This window comes from Haliotis asinina, chromosome 9 (genome assembly GCF_037392515.1).
Source record: "Haliotis asinina isolate JCU_RB_2024 chromosome 9, JCU_Hal_asi_v2, whole genome shotgun sequence".
In the NCBI taxonomy this organism is placed as follows: domain Eukaryota; kingdom Metazoa; phylum Mollusca; class Gastropoda; order Lepetellida; family Haliotidae; genus Haliotis; species Haliotis asinina.
The window spans coordinates 23994015-24009297 of record NC_090288.1 but is presented as its reverse complement, the minus strand read 5'-3'; the positions used below and the strand labels follow the sequence as shown (position 1 = coordinate 24009297).

The 15283-nt window shown below is 38.8% G+C and overlaps 1 protein-coding gene across 2 annotated transcripts in view; it reads left to right on the top strand.

Annotated features, from left to right (window-relative positions):
• The window catches only part of LOC137296217 (ras-related protein Rab-7L1-like), a 142924-nt gene extending 128798 nt beyond the window's left edge, over positions 1–14126 (top strand). For both annotated transcript variants that reach the window (XM_067827955.1, XM_067827956.1), the window contains one exon: positions 5778–14126. In XM_067827955.1, coding sequence (XP_067684056.1) covers positions 5778–5916 — 139 coding nt within the window. In that variant the 3' untranslated portion in view covers positions 5917–14126. The remainder of the gene's footprint in view (positions 1–5777) is intronic.
• Positions 14127–15283: the final 1157 nt, after the last annotated feature.

Here is a 15283-nt window from a genome sequence, read left to right as displayed (position 1 = left end):
CCGGTATCCCCTTGATGTAATGGAAACAGGCATTGCCATCTTCAAAGACTAATGTGCCCTTCACATTTTCAGATAAAAATATGGGGGTGTCGTCAATGTGCTTGGTCAGGTAGTGTAAGCCTTTCGACTTGTCTGTCTTCACCATGAAACCATTTGCTTCGGCCAAACTGAATGGAACAGTTGTCAGAGGGTATGTCATGAGCTGACTAAGGTTCAGTGTTTTACCTTCAAGTGTCTGAGATTTGACAAGGAGCTGTAGAGCAATGTTGCCTTGCTGTTTGTATTCCACCACCTTATTTTGTGATGACTTCAGTTTCACTGATTTGTTCATGTCAGCCATTGTCGTCAGTCTGAGCTTCTTGATCAGTTCAAAGAATTTCTCTTTCTTTTCTAACCTATCTTGAATAAAGTTGCTCTTGCTCTCTGCTCCAATGGTATCTGCTCTTAGTATGTCATTCTCAACATCAGAACTGTCCGGCGCACCAGATGAGGGGCTGTACACTTTTCCTTTCTCTGCAGTGTTGAATGGATTGTTGAAGGTATTGATTGTGGCAGCTGTTTTCTCAACACGCCTTTCACCTTTTAGTACTTCAGCCCTGCGTACGTCCCTGTGAATTTCTCCTGTCACAGATTCAGGTACCATATCTGTCATACTATACGCTGCCTGCAGGTACTGTGCACGTTCCTTTGATGACTGTGCCCACCTCTGATATGCACCATAGTTGGTTAGGATGCCAGAGAACCCAGAGCCACACTTCATGAACGTCTCCTCAATAGTCTTATCAACTGCACATCTGTTCCCTGGTATGAAAGATCTTGCTACACTTATTGCCCCACATTTCAACAGTTCTGTAGCACCAGGGACATGTACCAGAACAACTCTGTAAAAGATGCCGAGAGGAAGAGGAGAGGTTGTGGTGAGAAGCTCATTGTGAGTAGTGAAAAAACACGGAGACCACAGAGTTGGCCAGTCTTCTTAACAAATGATGAGAACAAGAAACAACTAGTGGCAGTGTTGATGTCTTCGTGGAGTAGTGGTGACTACAACTCTTCACTTAAAGAACGAAGTGTGATACTTGTGGTTGAGGGGAGAGCGTTCAAGCTAACGTCTGATGGGAAGACAACATCCGTGGAGGAGGAGATTGTAACTCTAAAGTCCACACAGGAGGAAACAGATTCAAGGGTTATCCTATATTGTCTTTATGCACAGGAGGCTGGGTATAAGTATGCCTGGGTTCGGAGTCCTGATACAGATGTATTTTTCATTTTACTGCACCACGCAGAGCGTCTTCAAAACATTAATGTGATATTTGAGACTGGAAAGGGCAACAAGAGGCCCTGTCTAGATATCACAGCTATAGCAAACACCCTGTCACCAATTTACCGCTCTTCTCTACTGAACTTGCACGTGTTCACTGGGTGTGAAAGCTCTAGCGCCTTCAAAGGCAAGGGTAAGGTAAACCCCATTAAAACTTTGAAAAAAAACCCCTCCGCTTTGAAGAGGCATTCAGTGAGTTAGGACAATGTGCAGACGTATCCAGCCATGTGATGGAAACACTTGAGGAATATACCTGTGCTTTGTATGGTGATACACGTGAGAAGCATTTTGATAATCTGCGGTACAAGAAATTGATAGCAAAATGTGGCATTGGAAACAAGTCCAAATTGAATCTGAAAATGAACTTCGAGATGGGTTCGCTACCTCCCTGTCAAAGCTGTTTAAAACAACATGTGAATCGAGTGAAGTATCAGGTGTTGATATGGAAGCAAGCCTATATTCCAGATCCAGTTTTACCTGATCCCATGGATGGTCACGGATGGACATTCGAGAATGGTGTCATGCAGCCACAATGGATTGATGGAGACATCCTTCCTCAACAGTTGGTTGACATTTTAGAAGATACTGTCAGTGAATTAGGTGGAAATGATGATGATGATGATGATGATGATGATGATGATGATGATGGGAAGGAGAACCACAACTCTTCAGATGAAGAATACGTGTCTAGCGAGGAGAGTGACAGCTCTGATGATGAATGACTTTGACCATGTGACAGTTTCAAAACCTATTTTACGGTTTGAGATTTATCCCTTTATTTCACATTCAGTAGAAGTGAAAATTGGTTAAATAATGGAACATTAGCCTTTCTGTTTTGTTACAACATCATCATAGTTCACTTCCTGGGGTGTTATAACGGTAAAATTCCCTATTTGGAACCAGAACATTGACATATAGGAGCAAGAGTAAGATTTTGTGATTTTGCTAAATTGTGTGACCTTTTGACCTCTGGTGACCTACTTGTCCGCCTGATTTGCATATATTATGTACCATGTGAAAGAGAATTCAAATACCAACATTTTGAGTGGTGGTTTGTTACGGTGAATTCACAGGGCAAAAAGATATTGTTGCATTTGTTTCCCCTCTCCCAAAAAAATGGCGTATGAAAAACATGTGGGGTAGCATTAAAAATGCTCTCCATAGGTACCTCGGGAACCAGTTTATTAAATGTTAACATGCATTTTTCTGATGGAGAGACCCATGGCTACTAGAAAATACCAAAGAAGTAGAACTGTGGGGGGGCCGCATGTGGACCCCCTCCAGCCAATGGACTATATAGCATATATGTTGTAGCCCATTAGTCATATGCCCATTTGTCATATGGCCATTGGTCATACGGAACAGACTGGATTGACTGGAACAACAAGGGTCATGTTCCCTACAATACAATAGATTTGGTCTCTTTTCATGCATGAGATCCAGCTGACAGTCAAACATCAGTCAATATGTCTATGCTGCACACCAAATTCTTTGACTATGTTTTTAGAAAAGCAGTATAGGAGTTTGATTCAATTTCCGATTCAAATTAAACTATAATGCATGCATTTTGTAGTAAAACTACATATATACTTACCAAAGATGGGAGAATTGTCACTTATTTGTCATTATGGCAGGTTTGATGGAAGTATGACATCAAGGTGAGACACACAACAGGTTTTGTTTCAAGGTTACCTTCACAACAAAAACTCAACAAAGGAACACGGTATGTACTAGCCTTGTCAGCTGCTGGCAACTATATCCATAACAGCACTGCACACAACCACGGCCCTCGGAATCATGGCACCATGAAGTGCCAAAAACATTAAGAAGTGAGTAGCAACCATGTACTAAGACGAACAAGCAAGATAGGATCCCCAACTTGTGCCCGTTGGCCGACACACCCAAGTATGCCTTTCACCATGTACTGACATTGCTGACATACGATATTGGCCTTACCACAGACAAGAGGAGAAGTAGAGCTGGAGGGAAGGGAAAAGCACAAGAAGAGGGTCCTTGATCTACCGCTCTGCTCACAGATTATCCCACCCAGACATACCTCTATCTCCTCGGTTAACTGGAGCAAGAGGTTCAACAATGACTAAACTTGATTCCTGTCCCGAACCACAGTTCAGATTCAACATATGTCCTATTTGGGATTTCACTTTCTTAGTAAAGTGAAATTGACTTGGAACAGGCCGCCATCCTTGCTAATCAAAGGAGTTTCCCACAGCAAAAGTCAGAGGCTGCAATTTGCACTTCACTCAGATGATCTGGAGAAAGTTATAAGATCTGGGACTAGTGGTCCAGTACAGCGAACACCCAGTTCTTGGTTCATGAATAAGAAGACCTTCAACACTAGCCCCTCCCTTCACCTGAGGAACAGGATGCCTGGGTTGACACCCTCATCCAGTCACCAGTGCCAATCACTTCAACAATTATATTGGGACCACCTGGGTCAACAATGACACCACATTCCCCATCACTCTGTGTATGCCCTGGGAAACAGACTTGTCAGACTCCGGGACCAGAAAACGTTACTGGAAGTGCCTGATGTTGCTTGATATCTACATCCACTAGAGATCTAGTTAGTTAAATAGTGTAAAATAGTGAAAAACCAAGATTTTCCCGGTGTAAAATCAAAAGTACTGAAGAAATGTGTTATATATTTAAATTTGTTGTAAATTAAACATCTTGAGGGTTCATTTGTTTGAGGCATTTAACTGATGGGTCGCATGATTAATGGGGTGCCTATATTTATGCACACTAGAATGAAATAATTAGAACAACTGTTTCTTGATTGGATTAATTGAAACAGAGACACCTCTTTTAATGAAATGCATATCATGTGTTGTTAATAGTGTGGCCTAACACTACAAGGTACCATTACGAGGGTTGGCTGAAAAGTTCTAAGCCTCACTGTGAAAAAAAGTTACAAAGTCCATGTTTGTAATTTATTTTTCTACATAGTCCACTTCCAAGTTCACACACTTTTGCCAGCGATGCTGCAAGGCCGGAATCGCGGTCAGGAAGAAATCTTCTTCAGCTACCCTAAAAAAATCAGTCACAGCGGAAATGACGTCATCATTACTTGCAAAATGGCGACCGGCGAGTTCCTTTTTCATTTTGGGGAACAGGTGGAAGTCAGAAGGAGCCAAATCAGGTGAATAAGGAGGATGGTCAATGAGTTCAAAGCCACAATCGCGGATTGTTGACATGGCCACCACCGATTTGTGAACAGGCGCATTGTCTTGGTGGAAGAGGACACCTTTAGCGATCATCCCTCGTCGTTTGGCTTTGATTGCTTCTCGCAACTGGTTCAGTAGATCAGCATAGTATCTGCCGTTGATAGTTTGACCTTTTTCAAGATAATCAATGAGCAGAATACCCCTGGAATCCCAAAAGACTGATGCCATCACCTTTCCAGCTGAAGGAACAGACTTGGCTTTCTTCGGAGCTGGTGAATCAGGATGCTTCCACTGTTTTGACCGTAGTTTTGTTTCTGGTTGAAAGTGATGTATCCAGGTCTCATCCATGGTTACAAATCGTGCCACAAAATCATCGGGATCTGCTTCAAAACGACGCAAATTGTCAAGGGACGTCTGGAACCTGACACGTTTCTGTTCTGCTGTCAAGAGCTTTGGCACCCATCTTGCAGAAACTTTAGTCATTCCTAATTCGTTGGTGATAATATGCCCACTACACTAGCAATATGTCGAGTAGTCAATCGTCGATCATCCATCAACATATCGAGCACTCGCGTGATGTTTTCTGGAGTGGTTGCTGTTGAAGGCCTTCCTGAGCGTGGGTCATCATCAAGGCTTTGTCTGCCACGCTTAAATTCTGCAGCCCACTTCTTTACTGTGAAAAATGAAGGAGCATCATCCCCTAGAGTGGAGACCATGTCAGCATGTATCTGTGTTGGGGACATTCCTTTCTTTTGCAAGTACTTGATGACTGCCCTGTATTCAGTTTTGTCTATTTCTGATAATTTCAGAGGGTAGGTTTACCAAAAGAGTTGTAGTTGAGATAAAACTATTAGTACGTTTGTAGTTCTTGTGTCTACGATTCACTAAATGATTGTCCTCATTGGTGGCAAACACCTGTCTCTACCTGGTGGGGAAAAAACACTCAGGCTGAGAACTTTTCAGCCAACCCTCGTATATGTCAAACACAGTCTGTTCAGAGGTCAGTTTTTGAGCCCATGTCATAGCAAATGGCAATGAAAACACCAAATTTGAAACAAAAAAATGAAAACAATGCTAAGAATATTCAAAAGTCAAAAGAACATATTTGCTCTTGTTAGCTACTATTTCAAGACTGTTGTGTTTCATAAGGTGGTATCTAATGATAAGTGTAATTTGTAAAACGAAAAAGCCATGCATTACTGTATGAAATGAAAATTAGTGTGTTCATTAATTCAAAGTAGGAGATTACATACAATAATTCTTTTTTTCTTCAGGTTTTTGATAGAAGAAATGGTCAACAAACATTCAGAAATAGATGGATTGTCTGAATCTTTCACTGCAAGACAGGGTGATGGAATACGTTTGAATCCTGAGTCTCAGAAGTCCTCAGTGTCTGGTCGCTGTAGCTGCTGATATTTTCTTGTTCACAGCTATGCCTGCTATGCAAGATCAAGTATTTGTCAGGGTTTTTACATTACTTGTGTTTAATATTTTATTTAAACATCACTTATTGAAAATATTTTGTCATTATTGTTGTCATCTATCCATCCTTAAGCATTGAAAATGAAACTGCAGTCTTTACATCTGCAAGGTATTTCCTCTTTCAAAATCCAACAGCATTATTTGCAGAGATGCCAACCCCAAAGTGTCGCAAACAGCAATTTCAAGTAGTTCAAAATTAGTAGTTTGATCCAAAAATTAGTATTCAACTAAATAATCAAAGTCATGATTGATTCTGAGAAAGGTAGTTAATCAAGTCTATTAATCAAGAGTGAAGCTTTAATTTCACATACCTCCCACAGTATTATTCCCAACTGTCATCATTTTTTTACATTTCTTCTTGTCATCTCCTTTTTGGTTTCATACTAGCAACTCTTTTTGTTTTTGTAAAATTTAATAAATATATAGCAATAAATGATAGCTTAACAGGCTGTTCACCAATAAGTCACACTGAGGAAGATCAATGAAGATGGATCAGGTCAGCAACATTAACTGTGTAGTCGATGACAACAATGATGTTGACGATTTCGTCCATCAGTGACTGAAGGCAGGTGTCAATATTCCTGTATTTTCTCTTCCTAAATAGAACAGTCCAATGTGCTCCAGTCCATTGGATGGTGAGTTCTGCATTGGACTTTTCTCGCTGGAACAGTTTGACGACCTCAAAAATGTTTGGATTGCCAAAGTGATTCCAAACTTGTGGTCTGAACTTGCAACCAAATTTGTTCACTTGAAATCGTGTGAATTCTAATTCCAGGAAATCTGAGCAAGACACATTAAAGGTTGTGTCAAACAGATGTGAAACCTTGCTAGCAAAATACATCAGTGAATCAGAAGATGCATTTTTTCTCAATGTGATATCTACAACTTCAGCATAAAGAAGCATGTTATCAAACCATGGGCATTTCTTCACAGAGTATTGGCAGGCAGAGCTAGCTGTAAAATCCCCTTACACACATGAAAAAGGCATCTTCTTCAAGTCTAGTTTCATCTTGTGAGATGTCATTTGTTCTTGAAGAAACTCTCTGAGCCTATGACAATTTCCTCTCTTTTCCTCTGATTCTTCCTGGAAAAGTTGATATCAGTTAAACACTTTAAATTATTGTTGTTTGCTGTAGGTTAGGGTTATTGTTAATTGCTGAAGGCAGGGACCTGTAAAGTGCAAGTGGTCTTCTGATGCACAATTCACTAAGCAATCTAAGCATCTTCCTTCTCGAGAGATGAATGCTAGGAGCATCATTTTGCAGGCATTTGTTCAGATTGTGAAACACAAGCAGTGCACTTTTCAAAAAGAAACAGTACAACTTTGCCTATCAAACCCAATAACCCTATGGTTGGAGCACTCTCTTTGCTTTTGCTCCCTGTCACATAATCACATGATTATGTCTTGAATGTTGTCTGTTTATTTTTGTTCTCTTTTGTAGACTTTGATTTTTCCTTCTCATGCTTATTGCCTTTTTCTGTAGATTCTGTGTCAACAGGTTCCGGTGATGTCTTGTCTATAGCCTTCACTTTCTTTGCCTTTAGGAATTGATGATGAAAAAACTCATGAAGTGACTTCAACTGATCAATAAGTCTCTGGATACCCTGATATAAAATGTACTGACATATTTTAAGATCTTATGTGGTTTAGTGCCAAACACACATTGCAGGTGGTGCAGCTCCTTTTGACGTTTGGAGCCCATGTCCAAATAAAAGTATATGTCATTGAGAAAATCTTCCACAGAATATGAAAGCTACTTTCCAGCTGCATTAGCTGCTAAATTGATGAGGTGACATGAACAATTCTGATTGAAAATATTACTGTGTTTGCTCTTCACAAATGCTGCAACACCTTTGTGTATGCCTGTCATCACTGAAGAAAACAGGAAAAACTCACACAGTTATTCCATTTGATGCCCCTTCTTTCAAATTCATGGTCCATGGTATTGAATATACCAGTATTCTGGGACTGACAAAAGAACAGTCACAACTATCCCAACATGGTCGTCAAAATATCTCAAAAGAATTGAATCCTGACAAGTTGAATTGAAATGATCACATCAAAACTATTGTAAACTGCAGAATGTTTCAGAAAAACTCTCTAGACAATGTTGCTTATTCAATCTTATTTAATCATTTTTGGGTGCGCTTGGTCCACTCATGATTGAAGTTTACTTGAGACGTTGAAGCATCAGGCCATACATTTTGACAGTTTCACAGTACTGTATCATCTGCACAAGACACACAAAACTGAATCCTGTTTATGTGAACGAGCCATTAAAGCCAATTTAACGCCAAAACTGGTATATTTGTATAACCGACTGGATGACGCAGTCACATGGTTAAGTCATTTCCACCAGATCTACGTGTGACAAAATGCAAAGGTATTGAAATCAGCTTCACTATGATTATGTTTGTTACTTACAATCATTCCACTTCAAATATGTCATTATATTTCATGAATGGAAGGTACATGAAGTCCATAGTGTATGTTTTGTCTATGTATGTGAATTTTAATGAAGTTTCTTCAGATTTCGGCAAATTTCTAGTGGAATGATATTGGCTTAGTTTGAAGCTAAAATTTGTAGCAACTATGATCAAATTGTAGAGGTTGGCATCTCTGTATTTGGTGAAATATATTTAAATACTGGTGTGTTCTGCCTGATTTAGTAAGCCTACATACATTAACACTTTTACTAATCCACTGTGCTTGTTAACTGTGATTGATTAATTGATTACCAGGTAATCTTTTGATTAGGTGCATGTGATCATTCCTCTGTATTATCATAGTACATGACATGTTATTCATGAGATCATGAGATCAGACCTGGATTTGGAATCTTTGAATTATTACCTCGGACACAAGGAATGTCAAAGGTGAATAACTGATTGCTGTGTATCCAAGACACCCTCAGGGATGAACCTTATGGCGCATGATTTTGTTTACTAGCACATCTAGCACAAGCACAAGCACATCAATAAACTCTTACCTATGTAACATATGTCACTTGTACGTTCAGTGATCCCTGCCAGGATTGACTATTGTAGTAGTCTGCTTGTAGGGGCTCCAGCACAACATATCAGAAGGTTGCAAAACAGAACTTCAACTCCTAGAATTGCCACACTGTCCAAAACGTCCTGTGACCAGTACTCAGGCATCTCTATTGGTTGCCTTGTCAAAGAACAGATACATCATAAGATTTTCATCCTCACATATTAGTGTCTCAATCATACAGCTCCTTGTTATCTGTGTGACCTGGTAGATGAACTGTCCACTCCAGTTATCCAGTACTACTATAGGTCCCCAACATCAAGCTCATGACATTTGACAGAAGATATTTTGCATATAAGCATGTATATATATATGAATTGTTAGCGCTTTGAGCCCACTTATGCATTCACATTTACTTCTTGTTTTGTACATACGAGGGTTGGCTGAAAAGTTCTAAGCCTCACTGTGAAAAAAAGTTACAAAGTCCACATTTGTAATTTATTTTTCTACATAGTCCACTTCCAAGTTCACACACTTTTGCCAGCGATGCTGCAAGGCCGGAATCCCGGTCAGGAAGAAATCTTCTTCAGCTACCCTAAAAAAATCAGTCACAGCGGAAATGACGTCATCATTACTTGCAAAATGGCGACCGGCGAGTTCCTTTTTCATTTAGGGAACAGGTGGAAGTCAGAAGGAGCCAAATCAGGTGAATAAGGAGGATGGTCAATGAGATCAAAGCCACAATCGCGGATTGTTGACATGGCCACCACCGATTTGTGAACAGGCGCATTGTCTTGGTGGAAGAGGACACCTTTAGCGATCATCCCTCGTCGTTTGGCTTTGATTGCTTCTAGCAACTGGTTCAGCAGATCAGCATAGTATCTGCCGTTGATAGTTTGACCTTTTTCAAGATAATCAATGAGCAGAATACCCCTGGAATCCCAAAAGACTGATGCCATCACCTTTCCAGCTGAAGGAACAGACTTGGCTTTCTTCGGAGCTGGTGAATCAGGATGCTTCCATGTTTTGACTGTAGTTTTGTTTCTTGTTGAAAGTGATGTATCCAGGTCTCATCCATGGTTACAAATTGTGCCACTAAATCATCGGGATCTGCTTCAAAACGACGCATTTGTGTTCTGCTGTCGAGAGCTTTGGCACCCATCTTGCAGAAACTTTAGTCATTCCTAATTCGTTGGTGATAATATGCTCAAACCTCTCATGAGAGATGCCCACTACACTAGCAATATGTCGAGTAGTCAATCATCGATCATCCATCAACATATCGAGCACTCGCGTGATGTTTTCTGGAGTGGTTGCTGTTGAAGGCCTTCCTGAGCGTGGGTCATCATCAAGGCTTTGTCTGCCACGCTTAAATTCTGCAACCCACTTCTTTCCTGTGGAAAAATGAAGGAGCATCATCCCCTAGAGTGGAGACCATGTCAGCATGTATCTGTGTTGGGGACATTCCTTTCTTTTGCAAGTACTTGATGACTGCCCTGTATTCAGTTTTGTCTATTTCTGATGATTTCAGAGGGTAGGTTTACCAAAAGAGCTGTAGTTGAAATAAAACTATTAGTACGTTTGTAGTTCTTGTGTCTATGATTCACTAAATGATTGTCCTTATTGGTGGCAAACACCTGTCTCTACCTGGTGGGGAAAAACCACTCAGGCTGAGAACTTTTCAGCCAACCCTTGTATTATGCTTTGAAATTTGCAAAGAGCAGGTATTTACTGGGGTATATCTTTAGATGTCATGCTTGGCAATTTGTGAAAACCCATTCCTGACATTCATGACCATTTGTTTGTGCTGTAGCTTCAGAAGAAATAACTGTCCAAAGTTCATACCAGGAATCATATGCAGTAGGCTACTTTCATAACATACACTCTTGTGACAAAGTGACAGTCATGTAACAAACTGGAGTTTATTGGTCCAGACCACTGGTTGTATGTTTATTCAACTGCATACAACTAACTTAAGTTATACTGAACTAATATTTGTTTCCTTTCTGGTTTCAGATAGTAGGTTATTGTACAGGTCTGGTCATTGCATATATTTCCTGTTATATTTGTTCCAAAGGTATAAGTTGACTGTGACAGCTATATGAGCAAACAGTTGAATATGAATTACCTTGTTTGCAGGGCTTGTACATGTATTTTGCAAAACAATCAATTGGTACTGTTGATTAGGAGAATGAGTTGTGTCAATCTGTTTGACACTGAACTGTGGCCCACTGAAAACAGCTTTACTACCACACACCAGATTGGCCTACAGATAATTTCTGATATCTTTAAGAGACAGGATGACAGGAAAGTTTTAATAGTCTAACGAGTCATGCCAGTATATTATTAGGGTAATGCTGTTTTTCATGGTATTATCATTTGCATAAGCCCAAGGTCTTTCAGTTAACAAGACCAAGGGCTACTGCAAATAATAACGCCCTGGACCTGGTTGTATCAATGAGTAATTGTGCAATCAGCAATTACACGCTAATCATTTTAATGTTTGATTAGTTAATGAAGTGTTTAAATATGGTTGCATAAGCCCTTATTTAAACACCCATTTTTTGCCTCTAATGAAGGTCTCATCATTAAACCATCATTAACTTAAGGGAATTCCCTAATTATTATCCATGATCACTAATCTATCATCTGCATGATGGCTGTCATCAGAAATCATTGTAAAAATTTTGAAAGTTGTGTAATGCAACTTCCAGCAGACCTAGCTGAAGATCACAGCGATATGTTAAACAGCAAACTGAGTAACTGCATTCCTAACAACAAAAAGAACCAGATATGGGACAAAATAACGGCCAACATCAGTAGCCTCGGGATAAGCAACAGAACGTCAAAAAGGTCAACACAGAATGGGACAATATGTTTCAAAATGCAAAAAAAAAAAAGTCAGATACATAGGTGATGGAATGTTATGTTGTCTGCCATGTTGATACGGCTAATGATGAGTTAATGATACCCCCAAACCTTCATTAGCTCAAAGGTCACGTGTAACCCAAAAATCAAACATAATTGAAATACAATTATCACTTATTCATGACATAATATACATTGCTACTTGTTAAGAAACAAATAAACAAAATTATAAGCATACAATCGTGATTCAAAAGTGCAATATTTCGTACTTGGGCTTGCTTCCCTCAGAACGAAGTCCTAGGGAGACGGAACCCAGTCGTAGCGGGTGGATGTGCACTCAAGTGTAACGACAACTTCCGATTGGCTGGTTCATTTGCTGATACACTGAGGGCTCATTGTTTGTGCAGAAAGATGATCTGTTTGATAGGCATTTTAGAAGTATGGCAGGTCACAAGAAAGTAAGATTCTTTATGGATAACAACTTCTTTTATTGTACTTGATGCGTTGTTTCAGTATGGATTCATATACCATTGTCAAACAAAATCATATATACTAGAAAAAGTTGTTGTCAAAAATAATGTATATAGAGATGTTGTGTTTGTATTCGATCCAATCAAACATCATCTCAGTAGAGATGGTGAACTACTGCGTGGCTGGAAACCTGTCATTCATCCAGGTACAAAGCAGGGCCCATATTCTCGAAATGTTCGTAGCCCTAAGAATTCTTAACTTTGATCATAGCTAATGTGTTAAGAATGGGCTTAAGAAGTTCGTAGCACTACAAACATTTCAAGATTAGCTAGCCAACACTTGAAAATGACAAGAGTTTGCACCAGTGTTCGTCAGATCCAGTCATCTGAGAGAAAATGAATGTAGTTCGTTTGCAACCCACAGACATAAAAACATGTCATGTGTACAAGTGTCATACCTGCCTACTTACATAATGCGACAGAGACAGGACTCGGGTCCATGAGTCATAAATCAATTCATTTTGTTTATCGCGTATAGCGTATAAGTTCAAATTGCATGTGGTCAATGATTGAAGCTGTTTGTTGCATATTGTCATTAGCAGACAGGCAGGCAGACATATAGGTGTCAATGAACCAGACACTGAGCTTTCTCTGTAGCGCAGCATAATTGTGGAAACCACTTTTTCCCCCAGCACTAGGGGAAATTTGAACTCTGATTTTGCGGGCTTTTTTTATCACATTTTTTTTACCCCTTTTATTGGCTGAATTGGCATTTTTGATTATTTGTTTTGGTAAGTGCATACCGAAAAGTATCAGAATCTGCAAAGTTGTGTTTTATGTTGCATGTGACCTTTAATGATGGATTAATGAAGGGATTCATTTATTAAGGGTTTCACGCAACTGAAGATAATCAATGATTAACTAGTCACAGTATAATTAACAATTAAAACTTTATTAAAGTTTGATACAACTGGGTCCTGAAAAATAACATATTACCGTTATTATTGCTAAAATGAATAAAATTTTTAATAAGAATAAAAACAACAGCATCAGTTTAGAAGCATTTACTGTTAACAACAAACGACGAGGTCAGTGACACACTTTTAACAAATATAGACATGTCATATAACAATACAGATGACATCACTATTGAGAATGATGACCTTCGACCTTTAACCCGTACAACCAGCCATCATTGTTTTCAGTGCTCAACAACATTAGAGTTCCAGTCAATATTTTCATTGCTGTATGTTGTATTTTATGGTACAATTGTTATAGTTGGCAAAGGCTAGAAAGTGCATAATGGCACAGGTACATGTGATGAATGTGAGCCAGATGTATTGTCAGTAATGTACTTGTTCAAACGACCCGTATGTGATTGAACTTCAACAGCTGAGCTAATTATGACGTCACCTAACAATGGGCTCGATAATGGCCCGTCGTCAGCATTTGCGGGCATTATCAAGTTACATTGGCAAGTTACTCATTTCTGATAACATGCGGGCATTTTAATGATATTTCTATCCAGTTTAGCTATAATGGGTTTCATGCTTTTCTACACCATGATTTTCATTTCCTTTCCCTTTGATGTTAGATCACTGAATAAAGGTGAGCTTCATTTCAATAGTACTAAAAACATATAATAATCAACAGAACTTACACAATGCTAAATTTAGTGTGCATCTATAGGGGACTTTGGGCATTAATATTTCAAATACTGTGCCTGATGTTTGATTCCTTGGCTTTGACATTACCCTCTTGGATCTGCAGGAAGGGTCTATAGTTTGCTCCAATAAAGGATCTTAGAAGAAGCTGATGTTGTGGATTTGTTTGTGTTTCCATTGCTACCCTGTGACTTCTGACATTGTTATGAAAGGACCAATGAAAGAAGAAATAACAGCCTTGGGGCAGAATGCAACCTGCTTGTTCAGAGTCATAGCTGAGGTTGAGTTACTGATTCCAAAATTCATCATGTGCCATAAAGTAACATTAATTCTTCATTCTTTGGACAATATTAGATATGCGAATATGTATGAAATGTGGTGATTTGAAGGAAAAGACATTTGCTGATGATTAGTGCTTAATTACAGTTCTCAACAGCTTAAATTGTATACAATAGTGCATATTTTTATGAATCTGACAATATGATTTTCCATGGCATAATTTTTAATGCTGCTTCTGACAAAATAGAGAGTTTTGATCATTTGAGGTTGTCATTTCTGAAACCAGCTAACAATAATAATTCAACCAAAATATTCCACCAAATGTTTGATGAATAAGTTGTTTAGTTTTCATTATGTCATTGACCAATTTCAGAAAGTTTCAAATACTTTGGCAAATATTTTCCAGTAATCAAGTATCATTAATATTGGCAGTATATGATTTAGTTGACATAATCATGGAATATTGATGATTTGAAATCACTTTATAGACTTTGACTCATTCTGAACAATATAAGAGAGATTTCTTTTTTTTTTTTGATGCTTGGCACAATTATTAACATCTAAATTACGGGAGATGGATGATATAGCTCAAATATAATTGGCATTACACTACATGTATTCCTCAATTAATGCAGAAATCTAAAGGCTGTGCAGGAAGGACATTTTAAATCAACACAAGCATGTTACAAATGGCACTGAGAAACTAAAAGTATAATCACATCCTAATTTAGCATGATGCATTATGATTGTTCTACCATTGTGAATACTGAATTCCATGACATAATATCTCCATACCTTTTTCTCTTTGTAGCTAAAATCTTTGGATGCATGATTAGACAAATGATAGTATAAATGGCATTGTAATTGATAAAAAACAATATAAATTTGGGCGATACGCAGAACTGTTTTTGGATTATGCAAATAATAAGTTTTACATGAAGGGGGCATGGGTTGATGTACCCTTGATGTTTGTTTATGTTCCCTGAGACAGAAGGGCCCGAGGGACAAGTGAACAACATATTTAT